The 18138-nt window shown below is 48.9% G+C and overlaps 1 protein-coding gene across 1 annotated transcript; it reads right to left on the reverse strand.

The window, feature by feature from the left end:
* Positions 1–7020: 7020 nt before the first annotated feature.
* On the reverse strand, positions 7021–13210 carry LOC144672940 (uncharacterized). The gene is made up of 6 exons (XM_078534948.1): positions 12702–13210; positions 11688–11795; positions 10877–11044; positions 9985–10137; positions 9638–9750; positions 7021–7608 (listed from the first exon to the last, which is right to left on the reverse strand). The coding sequence occupies exons 1-4, from the start codon at positions 13033–13035 to the stop codon at positions 10112–10114; spliced, it is 636 nt and encodes a 211-aa protein (XP_078391074.1). The 5' UTR covers positions 13036–13210; the 3' UTR covers positions 7021–7608; positions 9638–9750; positions 9985–10111.
* Positions 13211–18138: the final 4928 nt, after the last annotated feature.

Below are 18138 nucleotides of genomic sequence, written 5' to 3' on the forward strand. Positions count from 1 at the left end.
AATTCACATTCAAAGAGAAAGCTGTGTATAAAGGAGAAAGGGGATTGTGTGCAAGGTAGAGGCTTTGTATTATCCAACAAGTGTGAGAAGCCTCAATCTGCTGCCTGCAACGATCCAGAGGTGAAAGACTTTCACTTTGATTTTGATTGTCCAGAGTGAGTTTTGCCAGGTATCTGTTTAAATCTATGTGATTCACTGTTGCCTTGCCGGGGGTCTAACACATAGATTAATTAGGGGATTTTTGTCGTTATTACTGTAGTAATTTTTGGATGTATGTGTGTTTACAATCCTCCTTGTATTAATAAATGTTTAATTTAGTTTTATAAAAAAATGCCCTTGAGACTCTCAGTGGTCTTATTACTGCTGAATTCAAAGCCTGCCCCTCGAAACATACAAATTGAAAAAATGGGTTATGACAGTTGCGTTAGGTTTCCCTCTGGGATTTGAAAAATTCAGCCTTTACCACCATCTGTGTCATAATACCTCCCCTGTCGACGAGAGACACTTGACAATCTGGGATTGGTTCAGAAATAGTGAAGCGTGTACTTCGGGAAAAGGAGGTTGTCAATCCCTGGTCCGAGGCCCAGTATGTGTGGGGAGGGCCACATCGCAGTGCGGTGCAGGACTGACCACTGTCACATTTCTCTCTTTTTCTCTCACTTTGCCTCCACAAGACGTGGGTGCCTCGGAGAATTTACACACCGCGCGGGACAGACTGCAGAACGCCACTGAGAGCTTCAACAAACTCCAAGAGCAGACCCAACTGAACGACCAACAGGATTGTACACGCTTCAAAAACACTACCGAACACTGGCTACACCTGATCTGCGAGAAGTATGGTGAGCATGTGCCCCTGTCGCATCTGACAAGTGGGGCGGTGAGAGAGAGGATCAGGCTCATTCAGCTCACCACCACGCACTCTCGAGCCTGTTAGACATGTAAAGGAGGAGGTCCATTCAGCCCCCTCCTCGAGCATGTAACACAGGAACAGGCGGAGGCTCAATCAGCCCCTAGAGTCTAATTGGAAAAGTGAGAAGCCCTACAATTTGAGTGGGGGGGGCGGTGGTGGCTGGTGAGGAGTCCAGCATTTTTCAGTAGGGCTGTGGGTGTGACATGTCCCAAAGGTTCTGGAGGGGATGAGGAATCCCATACATTGTGGGTTGAGGAGTCAGACAGTTTAGGCCGGGGGGTGGGGGGGGGGGGTGGGAGGTGGTGGGGGGGTGCTGGGTAGTGAGGTGCTGAGGAGTTCCACAGTTTTGTGGGGTGGACGGGTCAGGTTTCCCACAGCTTTGCTCAGGGAGCGTTGAGTTGTTCAACAATTTGGGGGGTTGGGTGGTGTTTGAGGAGCTGTGGAGTGCCACAGTTTGAGGGGGCAGCGAAGAGTCCCAAAGTGTGTGCAGGAGGACGAGGTGATGAGTCCCACAGATTGGCAGAGGGCGTGAGGATACACACAGTTTGGGGGGATGGGGTAGCAGTCTCGGTTTTGGGGTGATGGGTGAGGAGTCCCACGGTGGGGGGAGGGAATTGGTATAGAGTCACAACATTTAGAGAGCACTCTTAACGTTGCGAGCTGAGCATAGATTCCTGAACGTTTCCACTTTTCCCTCTCTCAATGCAGAATGTCCCTCGAGTATTTGTGATCCTGGCTGGTTCCAATACTCAAGAAGCTGCTTCCTGTTAACGGATACCAGACTTAGCTGGGAGCAGAGCAAGGAACTGTGCTCAAGCAAGCAGGGACACTTGGCCATCGCCAACAACGACCAGGTGCAGCTAACATGTCTCCCCGCTGCCCTTACCTCCAACCAGAAGTGCCAGGGCTTCTCACACTCCCTTGTCAATAAGATTGAGACTGTCCAATCAGTTGCATCTGCTGAGTCCCTCTTCCCATCCACGAGACCAAATGGCCAAACTTTCTCTAAGACCGGCTACCCACTGCCAACATCACCCAAGCTCTCAACAATCATCCTTCTCACGTATCTCCCCTCATGCCCTCTCTGAGCTACAGATTTGTACATAGGCTGAGATCTTCCAACTACCTCCAGCAAGGTGGTCCTTTCAAATCTCCACCGCTGCCCCAAGTTTGCAAACACCACATTCAACATGGACGCTTCTGGGGCCTTAAGCGGAGCCAGCTTGGGTTAGAACATCCTTGGTCCTAATATTCTTTCACTCTTGAGGTTTGTATGTTAAACGATCTCTCTCTCTATCTCTCTGACATTCAAACACACTCTTCAGCTTGGCTATGTCAGAAATTCAACTCACTGTCAATAAGAGTCCTTCATTTAACATGATTTTTAACTCTCTTTACACGCAGCCAGAACTTCAACTGAATGGTGCTGGAGAGATCTTTCCTCCACTCTAGCTTGTTCTAAACTCTCAAAACCAACTGCTTGAACTGAAAACCACCACTTATCACTCCTTTGCACCCTTGTTGACCCTTTGCTTCCCTATTGTTCATCTCCCAGGTGACCTGGTCACGTGGTTATTTACTGGGGCCCAACTGTTTTCTCTTTCATACCAGGAATCAGATCCTAGTTCCTAAAGGAACCGTCCATATAAAATGTAGTGCGCACCCCGCAAAATCACGTGAACGGTCACCAGACCGAAGTTTCCCTCCCCGGCCACTGGTTTTAGCCAAGTGCAAACATCCCTCTCTCCTCAGCAACTCTCCAACTCTCCTTAGAACCTGCCATCATCAGCCCTGTCCTTAAAAACAACCTTGACTTCTCCTTCCCATTCCGTCCTTGCAAGTGACTATCCCGTCTCCAAGCTCCTTTTCTCTCCAAAGCTTTTCAACGTGTTGCCCACAACCTTTTTCCCCATTCCCATCTTTCCCCAGTTTCACCTTCACCCTATTACTCCCTTTACCACATTTCCTGTTTACTCCGATGACCCCTAACGATGCCCTTCCACTTCCACAGAATTTACTGTTTGAGCAAGCTAAAGAAGCCTCCTATTGGATCGGAATGACAGACTCGGTGAATGAAGGGATCTGGATGTGGGTGGATGGGACGAAGGTCATGGATGGGAAAACGTGAGTAACAGAGTGCGTCTGGGGTCGGGGTGGCAAAGGGTCAGCCCGAAGTTTGTTTTGTGGTGGGCAGGGGGTGGTGGTAGCGATGGGATTGACCGAGGGGTGACTGAGGTGGAAATAGGCTGATGCTCTGGGGCTACTGTGTGCGTCGGAGGAGAAAGGCCTAGTAGAGGGTGAGTCGGAGGGTCGTGAGAATCAACGTGAGACGCACATTCGATGGAGCAGAGATCAAACTGTGTCAGGAGAACAAAGGCCAGCTTGAAGGTCACAGGTTAGATGAGGGTGAGATTAGGGGTAAGACTGGGTGACGGGTTGGGAAGGGGGTCAGGGGTTATGTAAATGATCCGGAGTTAGGCAGGATGTCAGGGGTTGGGCAAAGGGTTGAGTTTAGGAAAAGGGTCAGAGTGAAAGAGAGGGTGAGGGAGGTTTAGGGTTTAGGCTGAAGGTCAGGGAGTGGGCAGACGTGAGGGCGTTTAGGCAGAGGGTGAAGGGTTATGTAGGGAGCCAGTGGTTAGACAGAGGGTCAGGGGGAATCAGCTTTAGGCACTGGATCATTGGGGCAGAGGTCAGCCTTGGTCAAGAGAAAAGAGGACACTTGAAGTTCACAGGTTACATGAGGGTCAGGGGTCAGACTGGGTTAGGCAGAGGGTCAGGGGTCAGATTGTTCAATTTGAATGGTGCGGGGTGGTTGAGGGGCTGTTCCTGCTCGTATGAGATAAAGGATCTCAATCCCGCCAGGTGAGCACTGACCGCTTTCTTGTTTGTTTTTTGCTTTTGCTTTGCCCGCGGAAGGGTCTGGGGTCCGGGACAGCCGGACAACGCCTTCAGCAGGACGTACAGGATGAGGGAAAACTGCGGCCTGATGAGGCTGCAGCGCTGGTACGACGAGGCCTGCGGGGCGAAGTTCCCGGCTATCTGCGAGAAGAACGCCATCCGCCTCCACCTGATCTTCGAGCGAATGATGCAGAGCCGCTGAGGGAGCGCTGGCCTGGCATCTGCTCCATCATTTCTACCATTGTCCTTCATCTGTGTGGGTCTGGGGAGGCAACAGAATGGCAAATCGTTCTGCACCTGTTGTTGCGTTTGTTCGTGTTTTCCAGAATGGGCCGGGGTGGTGGAGTTTCCCGAAACGCTGCAAAGTGTCTGAAGACGCCCGTCTCTACGGGGCCCTGTGATTGTTCAAGGCCGCGGGGAGTTGACAGGATCCAATCTGGTTTGTGAAGCAGAAACCGTGGACAGACCTTTTCTTCATTGAGGAAGTCTGTTGACTTGCTCAGTCTCTCAAATCTCTTCCCACACAGCCAGTGCCCCAACTATCCCCTATTTATACACTTTTATTTTATTGGCTAACTCCAATCTAGTTAACAAATTGACAGACTCTGCAAGGGGCACAGAAACAAAATACACGACTTTAAATAGAACTTATCTAATGAAATTGAAATGACTTTTTCCCAATGAAAAATAAGAACCTGTTTGTCTTGCATTTAACAATGTAACTGACCTGTCAATAACACAGTCTAACAATATAATTGTCTAGATATTGACAGCTGATTGGAGTCATTTGTCTGGAACCCGAGCTTCCCATGACCCACTTTGTCGACCCTTTCAGACCCGATCTTTCGCTCTTAAAGTACAATCTCATGGGTGTGAAAGAAGGTCAGACTCTGGCCATCATTCCCTGAGGAACAGTCACAATGTCCTTTCCATGAGGCCAAGGGAATTTACAAGCAGCCCTCCCCCTACCAACCACCACATCACCACCAGCCGCTACACCACCACCACCCTGACAAACGACACCGGCCTCAAACACATATGGACTGGACCACGTAGTTTGAAATCTCGGCTCCCCTCGGGTGAGGTTGCAGGCTTTTGAATTTCTGATCTTGGCTTGTTCGTGTCATTAGAAGGTTTTACCGGTGTGGAGCTGTGGGGACTGCCGCCATTTTCTTAATGTGTCACTTGGTCTGAATAAGTAGGCGCCCTTCATTCCATTGAAGTGTCTTACGGTTCCTTCCTGCCTGAGCATTGTCGAAGGGTCAGTAATGATCGAGAGCCGCACTGTCCGAGCGTCAGTACTGAGGGAGCGCAGCTCTGTCGGAGGCTCAGTACTGCGGGAGCGCAGCTCTGTCAGAGGGTCAGTACTGAGGGAGAGATGGACTCTCAGAGGGCAAATTCAGAGAGAGAATCGGACTGTCAGAGGATCAGTACTCAGGGAGCGCAGCTCTGTCGGAGGGCCAGTACTGAGGGAGCGCAGCTTTGTCGGAGGGTCAGTACTGAGGGAGAGACGGACTGTCGGAGGGTCAGTAATGAGGGAGCGCAGCTCTGTCAGAGGGTCAGTATGAAAGGACACACGCAGTGTTGCAGGGTCAGTACTAAGGGAGTGCCGGACTGTCAGAGGGTCAGTACTGAGGGAGCGCTGCCCTGTCGGTGGGACAATACTGAGGGAGAGCTGCCCTTCTGCCAATTAATATAATCTTTCAGCAGATTTATTTAATTTTGATATTGAATGTAATGTATTTTTGTAGATATATTTAATTTCAATAGTTGATAACCTTTTATAATTATTTAATTTCAGTAACACATTTAATATATTTTAGCAGATTCATTTTCAATATTAAATTTAACAGTTGAACAGATTATTTGCATAAATCACCGTCCTCAGTTCCCGACTCCCTCTAATATCTTAGAAAATATTCAGAAATAATTCACTTCTTGCTCTGCTAAAACATCAACAATCATCAAATGTGCGGCGCATCCCGCTGAACACCTAATCTTCAGGTTTAGTTTGTCCAGCTTTGCATTTGTTCTGCAAATTGCCGCATTTAATAAGCAACTCCGCTTTCCCCCCACCATTTAACATATTTAATACTCAAATGTGTTTTACCTAAACTTGGATTTGTCCAGTCAGACAACATATTTAATAATTAGGTTTAATTGATATAAACTTGTGGTTGTTCTGTCATTTAACACATTTAGTACTAATATTCAAGTTATCGAAACTTGTTTGGCTTCTGTCCATTAATATCCTCAGTTCTCATTTTAAATTCATCTAAAGTTGTATTTTTACTATCGATTCACACATTTATTAATCACATTTAAATGTGCATTTGTTCTGTCAATTGATGAATTTAATGTTATTATTTAATATATCTAAACTTGCGTATGTATCAATTGACAGATTTAATAAAAATTTTTGCTGCTGGGCCTAGTGACCCTTCGACAGTGCGGCGCTCCCTCAGTACTGACCCCCCGACAGTGCAGCACACCCTCAGTACTGACTCTCCGACAGTGCGGCACACCCTCAGCACTGACCATCCGAAAGTGCGGCGCTCCCTCAGCACTGACCATCCGACAGTGCGGCGCTCCCTCAGCACTGACCCTCCGACAGTGCGGCGCTCCCTCAGCACTGACCCTCCGAAAGTCCGGTGCTCCCTCAGCACTGACCATCCGACAGTGGGCGCTCCCTCTCTACTGACACTCCGACAGTGGGCGCTCCCTCAGAACCAACCCTCCAACAGTGGGACGCTCCAACAGAACCGATCCTCCGACAGTGCGGCTCTCCTTCATTACTGACCCTCCGACAGTGCGGTGCTCCCTCAGTACTGACCCTCCGACAGTGCAGTGCTCCCTCAGTACTGACCCTCCGACAGTGCAGCGCTCCCTCAGTACTGACCCTCCGACAGTGCAGCGCTCCCTCAGTACTGACCCAGCGACAGTGCAGTGCTCCCTCAGCACTGACACTCCTACAGCGCGGCACTCTCTCAGCACTGACACTCCGACAGTGCGGCGCTCCCTCAGTACTGAAACTCCGACAGTGCGGCGCTCCCTCAGTACCGACCCTCCGAAAGTTCGGTGCGGCGCTCCCTCAGTACTGACACTCTGACAGTGCGGCGCTCCCTCAGTCCCGTTCGATGAACCTGCAAGCCGAAATGGCGACACACCAGGGGACTCCCGGGGACTGAATTGAGGTGAGAGGCCACAATCCTCACGTTGAAGATCAGCTTTATTTCGGAACAGGAACATCACGCGCGCCACAGATAAGCAGAATGCCCCTCCCTCTGAGGTTTTGGTGAGGATCACCACCCGATGTCGTTCGAGTCGGATCGATGAGGTGTGAATGGCATCCGAAATTCACTGGGCATCAGAAAAGGCCACAAAGACCTCTTCGACAACCACCACCCCCTCCTCACCCCGGCTGACCGAAGGTGGATAGAGGTTAGCGTCCGATTTCACCCCAAACACAGGGCACCTGGTTCCCTGCCGCACTGCCCCAGCATGTCCTCTCGCAACAGCAACTTCAAACACCGAACACGGGAATCGAACGGAGAGAAGCATTTCCAACACCCGCCGTCACATTTTGACGTTCCACCGCCCTCGCTGCCGGGGCCCTGACTGGTTGCGGGGACGGGCATCACAGGCTGATGGGTGGTTTCTCCGCTCTCCGTTTGCAGATCCAGTGACTGGCCTGGTTACAAGCCGCGTTGGCCCAGGCTTTGTTGTGGATCATGCCGCATTTCTTGAACTGCTCCAACTCGTAGTCGAAATAGTTGTCGGGGTAGCCCCTGTCCCAGAATCTGGAGGTGGGGAGGGGACCGAGGGGAGGGAAAAAAGGGAGTCAGACAATGAGAATGAGAGAGCGAAGAGTGTGGGAGACAGATGACGAGAGAGAGAGACAGATGAGGAGAGAGGGAGAGGGAATGCGCAGGAGAGACAGACGATGAGAGAGTGTGAGTGAGTTCAGGAGAGACAGGAGAGAGAGAAAGCAGGAGACAGATGAGGCGAGAGGGAGAGACAGACGACGAGAGAGGAAGCGCGCAGGAGAGACAGATGATGAGAGAGTTTGGGTGAGTTCGAGAGACAGGAGAGAGAGAGTGGGAGAGACAAATGAGAGAGAGCAGGAGACAGACAAGGAAAGAGAGAGAGCGGGAGAGACAGACAAGAGAAAGGGGTAGAAAGAGGAAGAGGGGAGGGTGAGTGGTGGGGAAGATAAGCAGAGATGCAAGGAGAGAGAGAGAGATCTCACATTACAAACAGGGGAGTTAATCTATGCCGTGTAGCCAGCTAACTGTCAATAGCAACACGGCTGTGCTCAGATATTCTCTGCTCGGTTTTGCTGTTACTTCTGGGCTCAGTATTGGGGCCAGGACATAGGGGAGGAAAATCCCTCTCACACGTGCTCTTCCCCTTAAAGCTGGTAAAGGACTGTGGGGAATTTGGAGCTTTGCTCGAACAGGACCGATGCCACAGTGGGTCCCTCGGTTTCTCGTCTTACAGAGGCGGACGGTCCTCTGACCCCGTGCGGGTCCAGACAAACAGCAGTGATTTGTCAGCAAATTATAATCATTTTCATCATGCAATTGGAATTGATTGTGAGGAGAGGAATAGTGTGTGTCTGTGTGTGTGCGCGACTCAATTCATTTTTAAAAATTCATTCACGAGATGGGGTCTTCGCTGGCTGGGCCAGCATTCATTGCCCATCCATAGTTGCCCTTGAGAAGGCGGTGGTGAGCTGCAGACCATGTGATGTGCGTGCACCCAATGTGCTTTTAGGGAGGACAGTTCCAGGATTTTGACCCAGTACCACTGAAGGAAAGGCCAATATATTTCCAAGTCAGGATAGCAAGTGGCTTGGAGGGGAAGTTCCAGATGGTGTGGTTCCCATGTGTCTGCTGCCCTTGCAATTCTAGATGGTAGTGGTTGTGGGTCTGAAAGGTGCTGTCTAAGGAGCCTTGGTGAGTTGCTGCAGTGCATCGTGTAGATGCTACACACACTGCTGCTACTGTGCATTGGTGAATGAATGAATGTTTGCGGATGGGGTGCCAATGAAGTGGGGCTGCTTTGTCATGGATGGTGTAGAGGTTCTTGAGTTTATTTGGAGCTGCACCTATCCAGGCAAGTGCAGAGTATCCCATCACACTCCTGACTTGTGCCTTGTGGAGGACAGGATTTGGGGAGTCAGGAGGTGAATAACTCGTTGCAGGATTCCCAGCCTCTGACTTGCTCTTGTCGCCTCAAGTTGCTTTGTACATGAACTGAAGTGAAGAGAAGGGAAGTCACATTGATGTTGACAGTCCAGTTTATTGTGTTCCGTTGCCTGGGTCTTTTGAATCTGTGTTTTACTGTTGTCTGAATGGAGATATAACTGGGAGTTAGATTAACTAGTGAAGCCAGGAGTTATCATCTGGGTAATTTGCAAACCTGTGCATCCACTTAAAATCATTTCTTTTTTTTTTAAATCAGAAAAGGTTAAATTTAGTTTTCTAATAAACCGAGAAGATTTTTTGGTCTTATTACTATTGAATTCAAGTCACGCATCTCGAATTAAATACAAATTGTAAAACAGTCGGGGTGCTGGTTTCAAGATTCTGGGTTTTGAACAGCTCAGCATTTACCATCTGCTGTGCCATAACAGGTTCAGGAAGGCGACTCACCATCGTCCACTCAAGTGGCAATTAAGGATGGGTAACAAGTGACAGTGACACTAGGCTGCTCCCCTAGTGGAAGAATGAAGAATACTGAGCCCGGAAGTAACCCCTGCGGGATTAGGACCGACTGCAGGTCCCCTGTTGAATAGGACACAATTTGATATTTTTCAACACTCACTTTAGCTCATCCTGGACATCAGTCCCATTGACCCACTTCCACGATCCCCCTTCAGCGGTCTCATTTAACCCAATCCAGTACACCTTTTGTACATCATAGCCAGCGACGAACTTCTGAAAATGAGGAGAGGGAGAAGCAGTGAGGAAATCTCCTTCTACAGGTACATCACGGACATAGACACAGCAAAACTCGCTCTTCAGTTACAGCACGGGCATACACACAGAGTGAAGCTCCCTCTACACTGTCCCATTCAAACACTCCAAAGGCAGGTACAGCATAGGGTTAGATATAGAGTAAAGCTTCCTCTACCCTGTCCCTAAAAAAAAACCTCCCAGTTCTCCGCTCACCTGCTCCTTCCTGTTGCGAATGACAAAGAGCTCTGCACCCTGCGCAATGCAGTTCTGCCGACTCTCCTCCCAAGTCCAGGACATTCTTGGAGAAATAGTAGCAGTTGCCCCCGTAAGGTGTCCAGAATCAGTTGCACAGCTCGCTGCTGCAGTCTGGTGTGTGGGGAGGGGAGAGAGGGAATGATGGAGCAGAAATGAAGTCAGAAAAAAGAGAAAAAAGAAATCAACATAGATCACCATAAATTGAGCACCGTGCACAGTTCTGGTCGCCTCATTCCAGAAAGGAAGTATCTGCACGAGAGAGGGCACAGAGCAGGTTTACTAGGATGTTGCCACCCAAGACTGGAAAATTGCAGCGAAGAGGACAGATTGGAAAGGTTGGAGCTGCTTTCCTTGGAAACCAGGAGGATGAGGAGTGGCTGGGTTTGGGGGCGATTTGATCGAGGGGTGCAAAATTATGAGGGGCTGGGATGGAGAAGATTGGAAGGTTGCATTTGCTGGAAATTCGAGGGTTAAGCTTGGGGGCAGTGGTGATGCTGGAGTGGGGTTCATTCGATCGAAGTTTAAGATATCAATGGGGGCAGGTGTCCTATGGAGAAGGAAACCTGCCCTCGATGCCGCGTCCGGCCTACACGTAACTCCGAACCTGCAGCAATGTGGGTCACTCTGAACTGCCTTCAGTTGAAGGGACAATTGGGGAGGGGTCAATACATATTGGCTTTGCCAGCGTCGCCCACATCCCAGCAAGAATTAATAAAAAAACATGAACAGATTAGGTCGAGGGAGGGAAGCTGGTTAATAACCGAGGATAAGTGTAAAAATGAACAACAGGGTGGTAGAAATTTGGCAGCCGCTCCCCAAAGACAAAAGAGGTTATCGAGACAGCACTTACTGACCAACTTGCAGAAGGCCGACAGCCAGTTGCGGAAGACTTCTTGGAACTTGGCGCACTTGCCCGTTGGGACTTTCACAGCGGGTTCGTCCTTCAGTCTGGAAGTATTATCTTCCATGGTTTCAGCAGCCAGCTTCTGCTCAGCGAGGGATCTCTCTACCGACAAGCCTGCACCACAATCAGGTCGGTACAAATCAGAATTGAGGGCGGCCTGTGTTTGACCCCCTCTCGGAGGGTCAGAACCCAGGGAGCGCCGAACTGTCGGAGGGCCAGTGCTTAGGGAGCACCGCACTGTCGGGAAGGTCAGTGCCGAGGGAGCGCTGCACTGTCGGAGGGTCAGCACTGAGGCAGTGCCACACTGTTGGAGGGTCAGTACTGAAGGAGTGCGATGCTGTCCGAGGGTCAGTGCTGAGGGAGCGCCTCACTATCGGAGGGTCAGTGCTGACGGAGCGCTACACTGTCGGCGGGTCAGTGCTGAGGGAGTGCCACACTGTCGGAGGGTCAGTGCAGAGGGAGTGCCGAACTGTTGGAGGGTCAGCGTTGAGGGAGGAGAGCACTGTTGGAGGTTCAGTACTGAGTGAGTGCCTGAGTGTTGGAGGGTCAGTGCTGCGGGAATGCTGAACTGTCGGAGGGTCAGTGATGCGGGAGGACAGTACTGTTGGAGGGTCAGTTCTGAGTGAGTTCCGCACTGTCGGAGGGTCAGCACGGAGGGAGGACCGCACTGTCGGAGGGTAAGCACTGAGGGAGCGCCGCACCGTCGGAGTGTCAGTACAAGAGGCTTTGTAAAACCGAATGAAAGACGGAGTCTTACCCTCAAAGAATAACACCAGGGCAGCAACAGCAAAGAGTCCACACAGTGCAAAGAGGGCCAGTGCCAGCTTGCTCCATTTCGAATTGAGGACTCTTCGTGTCTTTGATGCTGTAAGGAGGTGATGATCAGACATTACAGCCACGCTCAGGAGGATGCTCGCTCGTCTCTCCCTCGCTCAGACATTGCTGCACACCCCCTCTCACAGACCTTCCTACACACCCCCTCGCAAAGACCTTCTGGGACACGCTTGCCTCCCCCTTACCCATTATCTCTGGGACCCTGTCATTTTCCCTCACACACCAGAATTTTTGGGATCCAGCGCCTTTGGGTGTGGTTTGGGAGGGGTCCAGCACCTTTGGGGGTGGTTTGGGAGGGGTCCAGCGCCCAGCATTTTGGGGGTTTGGGTGTTCAGTGTTTTTGGAGTGTGGTGGTTCAGTGGTTTGGGGGTTCAGTGTTTTGGGGGTTTGGGGTTCAGTGTTTTGGGGGTTCAGTGTTTTTGGAGTGTGGTGGTTCAGTGTTTTGGGGGTTTGGAGTTCAGTGTTTTGGGGGTTCAGTGTTTTTGGAGTGTGGTGGTTCAGTGTTTTGGGGGTTTGGGGTTCAGTGTTTTGGGGGTTTGGGGTTCAGTGTATTTGGGTTTGGATGTTCAGTTGATTTGTGGTTTAGTGTGTTTGGGATTTGGGGGTTCCGTGTTATGGGGGTGCAGTGCGTTGGGGTTTAGGGATTCAGTGTTTTTGGGTTTAGGGGTTCTGGGTTTAGGCGTTCAGTTTTTCAGGGTTTTGGAGTTCAGTTTTGGGGCTCAATGTTGGGGGTTGAGTTGTTTTAGGGTTCAGTGTGTTTGTGGTTTGGGGGTTCAATGTGTTTGGGATTTGGGGGTTCAGTGTGTTAGGGGTTTGGGGTTCTGCGTTTAAGCATTGGGGGTTCAGTGTTTTTTGGGTTCACTGTCTCTCAGGGTTTTGGGGCTCAGTGTTGGTGTTCAGTTGTTTGGGGGGTTCGGTGTTTGGGGGCCAAGCCTACCTGCTTGCTCTTCTTCATCCAGCGGTTGCACCTCCCCCGAACGGCGCTCCCTGAAACGGATCTGGTCCAGGAACCTCACCTGCATCCCCAGCATGGCTCTGGGGAGGCGCTCCAAGTCGCTCTGCCTGTCCGCCAGGGCACCTGGCAACCCCGTCGGCTCGTCCGCACTGTCCGAGATGTGCATGCCCACCATGGTACCTTCATATTCCTCCAGGGGCATGGAGTCATGGTGAAGGATCCTATCGACCTCCTGCTCGTCCAGCTCCATGCTCTCCTTCCTCATTTCCCTCCGTCCCAACAGCCTCTTCAATTTACCCAGCGGCGATGTGGTCATTGTGTCTTTCTGCCTCCGCGTCCCCTCCCTCACTCCCGGCTGTGAAGCAATTCTTCTCAAAGATTATATATCAAATGTTTTTGGGCTTTGACGAGTTAAGTCGAATTGGACAATTTCCTGAGCAATGGGCAAAGAATTTCAATTCTGGCGAATGTTGCACATCACACATTTCACGGCATATAATTATTGATGTCTACTTTTAATTAATGACTTTACATGGGATTTTTAGCTTAATCCCTAACCGATATTTAATAAAATTCAAATTCTAATTTATAAAAAATTAAATTAACATTTAAATAATGTTCATGTTTTAAAATATTAAAAACAATTACTTATTCTTTTAAGATGAGTTATTGATTGACAATACTCAATTACTCCTAATAAACTAATATTAGGTGAATAGGGAATGAAAATTCACTGAGAATGTGGTTTGACCAGTGATAATTAAATGAATTTTCACTTTTAGAATAATTATTGGTAGGTTAGTTTAATTACTTAATTATGATGTGCATTAACATTTGCAATTACATAACAAAATTAAGTAATAACGAAATGCATTAACATGTTTCGGAATGAATTAACAAATATGAAGTGAGACTAACTAACAATCAGGTATATTAATGAGCGACTAATTGCAAAATATATTCAGTTACTGGCGTATGTGAGTTCAGTGTTAGAGGCGTTTGGGAGTTCAATATTTTTGAGGTTTGGGGGCTGTGTTTGTTTGTGGAGTTTGAGGTTTAGTGTTTAGATAGGTGAATAATATATTTAATTATAGGTCAATCTTATCATTGAGATGACTGAATATTCTGTCAGATTAGTGATAGATTATTAAAATGAATCTATTACATATATTGAGATAATTGAATATTCAGACAGATTAGTGAAGATTAAGATTAATCGATAAGTATATATATTATCATTGAGATTATTGAATATTCATACAGATTAGTGACAGATTATTAAAATTTATAAATGATTAGATATATTATTGAGATAATTGAATATTCAGACAGATTAATGAGAGATAATTAAGATTTATAAATGATTAGATATAGGATTATTGATATTATTGAATATTCAGACAAGATTAGTGACAGGTTCTTAAAATTTATAAAGGATTAGATATAGTATTGAGATTATTGAATATTCAGATTAATGACAGATTATTAAGATTAATCTTTAATTAGATATATTATTGAGATTATTGAATATTCAGATTATTAAGATTTATAAATGATTAGATATATTATTGAGATTATTGAATATTCAGACAGATTAGTGACAGATTATTAAGATTTATAAATGATTAGCTATATAAAGGATGGATGTTTGATAATAAAAAGCTATTTAGAGATTTGGATGGATTCCTGATACTATTTGAATTGAATCTTGTTAATGATCTATTATTCTCTGGATTAATATTGATTATAGATATTAAAGACTAATAGAAGATGACTTTTCCTGGTTTCTATGATGATGAGTTCGGGATGTGCTCCAGCCGGGGGCCTCCTGCTCCTCCACGGGCCCAGTTTGAAGCCTCCGCCTCTCGCAGCCTCTTCAGCCGCCCTCAGGGATCTGGCTGCACCGCCTGACTCAGCACATCCGGTAGGCAGGGGCGGCCATCTTGGTAACGAAGGGAAGCGGCCGGAAATGAGGTCCCGACCCCGGAAAAGATTCGCGGGAGGTCACCACTGGGACAGAGACACAAGGCATCACGTGACAGACTGGGCTGGAGACTCAATGGAGCAGAACAGAGAGTGAAACAATATTAATATATTCATAATAACTGGAGACTCAATGGAGCAGAATAGAGAGTGAAACAATATTAATATATTAATAATAACTGGAGACTCAATGGAGCAGAATAGAGAGTGAAGCAATATTAATATATGAATAAGAATTGGAGACTTAATGGAGCAGAACAGGGAGTGAAGCAATATTAATATATTAATAATAACTGGAGACTTATTGTCTTAACTCACTGGCATAAATAAACTTTAATATCTGAATAAAATTGTCACATTCTATGAGATAACATTCCCCACACTTTACAACAGTGAAATAATACAAACATATTTCACTCAATTTAAGTATATTGTTTTCAGAAAGGTTTTACTGATCTTGAGACTTGAATTCCCCTCTGATCCTGTTGTAGATGCAGGAGAGGCTATTGCCTCTGGATAGACTGGATAGCGACAGTCACAAAGCCCCTGCAATTGCCGCCTCTCCCATTTTCCAGCGATGTAACTGGTGGTTGCTATCTCCACCCAAAGGGAAAAGGGAGCATGTACCTCTGGCAGTGCAGCACTCCCTCAATACTGAAACTCCGACAGTGCAGCACTCCCTCAGTACTGACCCTCCGACAGAGCGGCACACCCTCAGTAGTGACCCACAGACAGTGCGGCATTCACTCAGTACTGACCCTCCGACAGTGCGGCACTCCCTCAGTACTGACCCTCCGACAGTGCGGCACTCCCTCGGAACTGACCCTCCGACAGTGCGGCACTCCCTCGGTACTGACCCTCCGACAGTGCGGCACTCCCTCGGTACTGACCCTCCGACAGTGCGGCACTCCCTCGGTACTGACCCTCGGACAGTGCGGCACTCCCGTGGTACTGACCCTCCGACAGTGCGGCACTCCCTCAGTACTGACCCTCTGACAGTGCGGCACTCCCTCGGTACTGACCCTCCGACAGTGCGGTATTCCCTCGGTACTGACCCTCAGACAGTGCGGCAGTCCCTCAGTACTGACCCTCCGACAGTGCGGCACTCCCTCAGTACTGACCCTCCGACAGTGCGGCACTCCCTCAGTACTGACCCTCCGACAGTGCGGCCCTCCCTCATGACCGACCCTCAGAATTTGAACGGGACCGGCTCCGACCTCCGTTTGCATATCCAGTGCTGCGGAGCGCTGCACACAGCGCTAGCCCAGGCTCCTAGGCGCAGGGAGACACAGTTCTTGAAAGCCTCCAGCCCGTAGTCGAAGTAACTGTCGGGGCTGCCTTGGTCCCAGAATCTAGGAGTTGGGGTGGGGTGGGGGGGGAACAAATAAGGTTTGTGAGTGAAAGTAAAACTTGCTCCCTGCCACCCCCATTCCCCCCATTCATGAACCATCAGGGGCTGATGTGAAAGAGTGAAATCCCACCCAATTCCCAGTTGAGGCACATTCTAGCACACACAGGACAGGTACAGCACGGGATTCAATACAAGAAAGGCTCCCTCAACATTGTCCCTATCATACACTCCCAGGACAGGTACAGCACAGGGTTAGATACAGAGTAAATCTCCCTCTACACTGTCCCCATCAAACGCTCCCAGGACATGTAGAGCACGGGGTTAGATACAGAGTAAAGCTCCCTCTACACCGTCCCCATCAAACAGTCTCAGGACTGGTACAGCACGGGGTTAGATACAGAGGAAAGCTCCCTCTACACTGTCCCCATCAAACACTCCCAGGACAGGTACAGCACGGGGTTAGATAAAGAGTAATGCTCCCTCTACGCTACCGCCATCAAACACTCCCAGGACAGGTACAGCACTTGGTTAGATACCGAGTAAAGCTCCCTCTATACTGTCCCCATCAAACACTCCCAGGACAGGTACAGCACGTGGTTAGATACCGAGTAAAGCTCCCTCAACTCTGTCCCCATCAAACACTCGCAGGACATGTACAGCACGGGTTTAGATACAGAGAAAAGCTCCCTCAACACTGTCCCCATCAAACACTCCCAGGACAGGTACAGCACGGGGTGAGATACAGAGTAAAGCTCCCTCTACACTGTCACCATCAAACACTTCCAGGACAGGTACAGCACGGGTTTAGATACAGAGAAAAGCTCTCTCAACACTGTCCCCATCAAATACTCCCAGGACAGGTACAGCACGGGGTGAGATACAGAGTAAATGTCCCTCTACACCGTCCCCATCAAACACTCCCAGGACAGGTACAGCACGGGGTTTGATACAGAGTAAAGCTCCCTCTACACTTTTCCCATAAAACACTCCCAGGACATGTACAGCATGGGGATAGATACAGTGTAATGCTCCCTCTACACTGTCGCAAACACTCCCAGGACAGGTACAGCACGGGGTTAGATACAGAGTAAAGCTCCCTCTACACCGTCCCCATCAAACACTCCCAGGACAGGTACAGCACGGCGTTAGATACAGAGTAATGCTCCCTCTACACTGTTTCCATCAAACACTCCCAGGACATGTACAGCATGGGGATAGATACAGTGTAATGCTCCCTCTACACTGTCGCAATCAAACACTCCCAGGACAGGTACAGCACGGGGTTAGATACAGAGTAAAGCTCCCTCTGCACTGTCCCCATCAAAAACTCCCTGGAGTGGGAGAACACGGGGTTAGTCGCAGTCAAATCGGACTTCCGGCCTTATTCTCCACTGCCTGTGATAAGATTGCCGTTGTTCTCGGTTTGATCCCAGGTTCACCTGCACAGCTACTTCCCCCCTGCTGCCCACACTTTGGCCTCGCCCGGTACTCACATTAGGTCGGCTTGTCCAGGTGTCCCATCCACCCACATCCAAGCGGATTCCAGCGGATTGTGCTTGATTCCAATCCAATATGTATGGCTCAGGTTGAACTGGGCCACATATTCCTGGAAGGGCAAGTAGCCAGTGAGAATCATTCACATCAAGGGCCAGGTAATGACCATCTCCAATGAGTCAGAATCCATCCATCGCCCTTTCACATTCAATGGCATCACCATCACTGAATCCGCCACTATCAACACCTTGGAGTTTACCATTGACCAGAATATGAACTGTAAATTCCAGATAAATACTGTGGCTACAAGAGCAGGTCAGAGGCATGGACTCTATCGAGATCAACTCCCCTTCTGACTCCCCAAGCCTGTCCACCATCTACAAGGCAGAAGTCAGGGGTGTAGTGGAATTCTCCCCTCTTGCTTGCATGAGTGCAGCTCCAACAACACTCAAGAAGCTTGAAACCATCCTGGAGAAAGCAGATGGCTTTATCGGCACCCCATCCACAAACATTCACCCCCTCCATCACAGACACACAGTAGCAGCAGTGTGTACCATCTACAAGAGGCACTGCAAGAATTATCCTTAGACA

Source organism: Cetorhinus maximus, unplaced genomic scaffold (assembly GCF_964194155.1).
Source record: "Cetorhinus maximus unplaced genomic scaffold, sCetMax3.hap1.1 HAP1_SCAFFOLD_161, whole genome shotgun sequence".
NCBI classification, from domain to species: domain Eukaryota; kingdom Metazoa; phylum Chordata; class Chondrichthyes; order Lamniformes; family Cetorhinidae; genus Cetorhinus; species Cetorhinus maximus.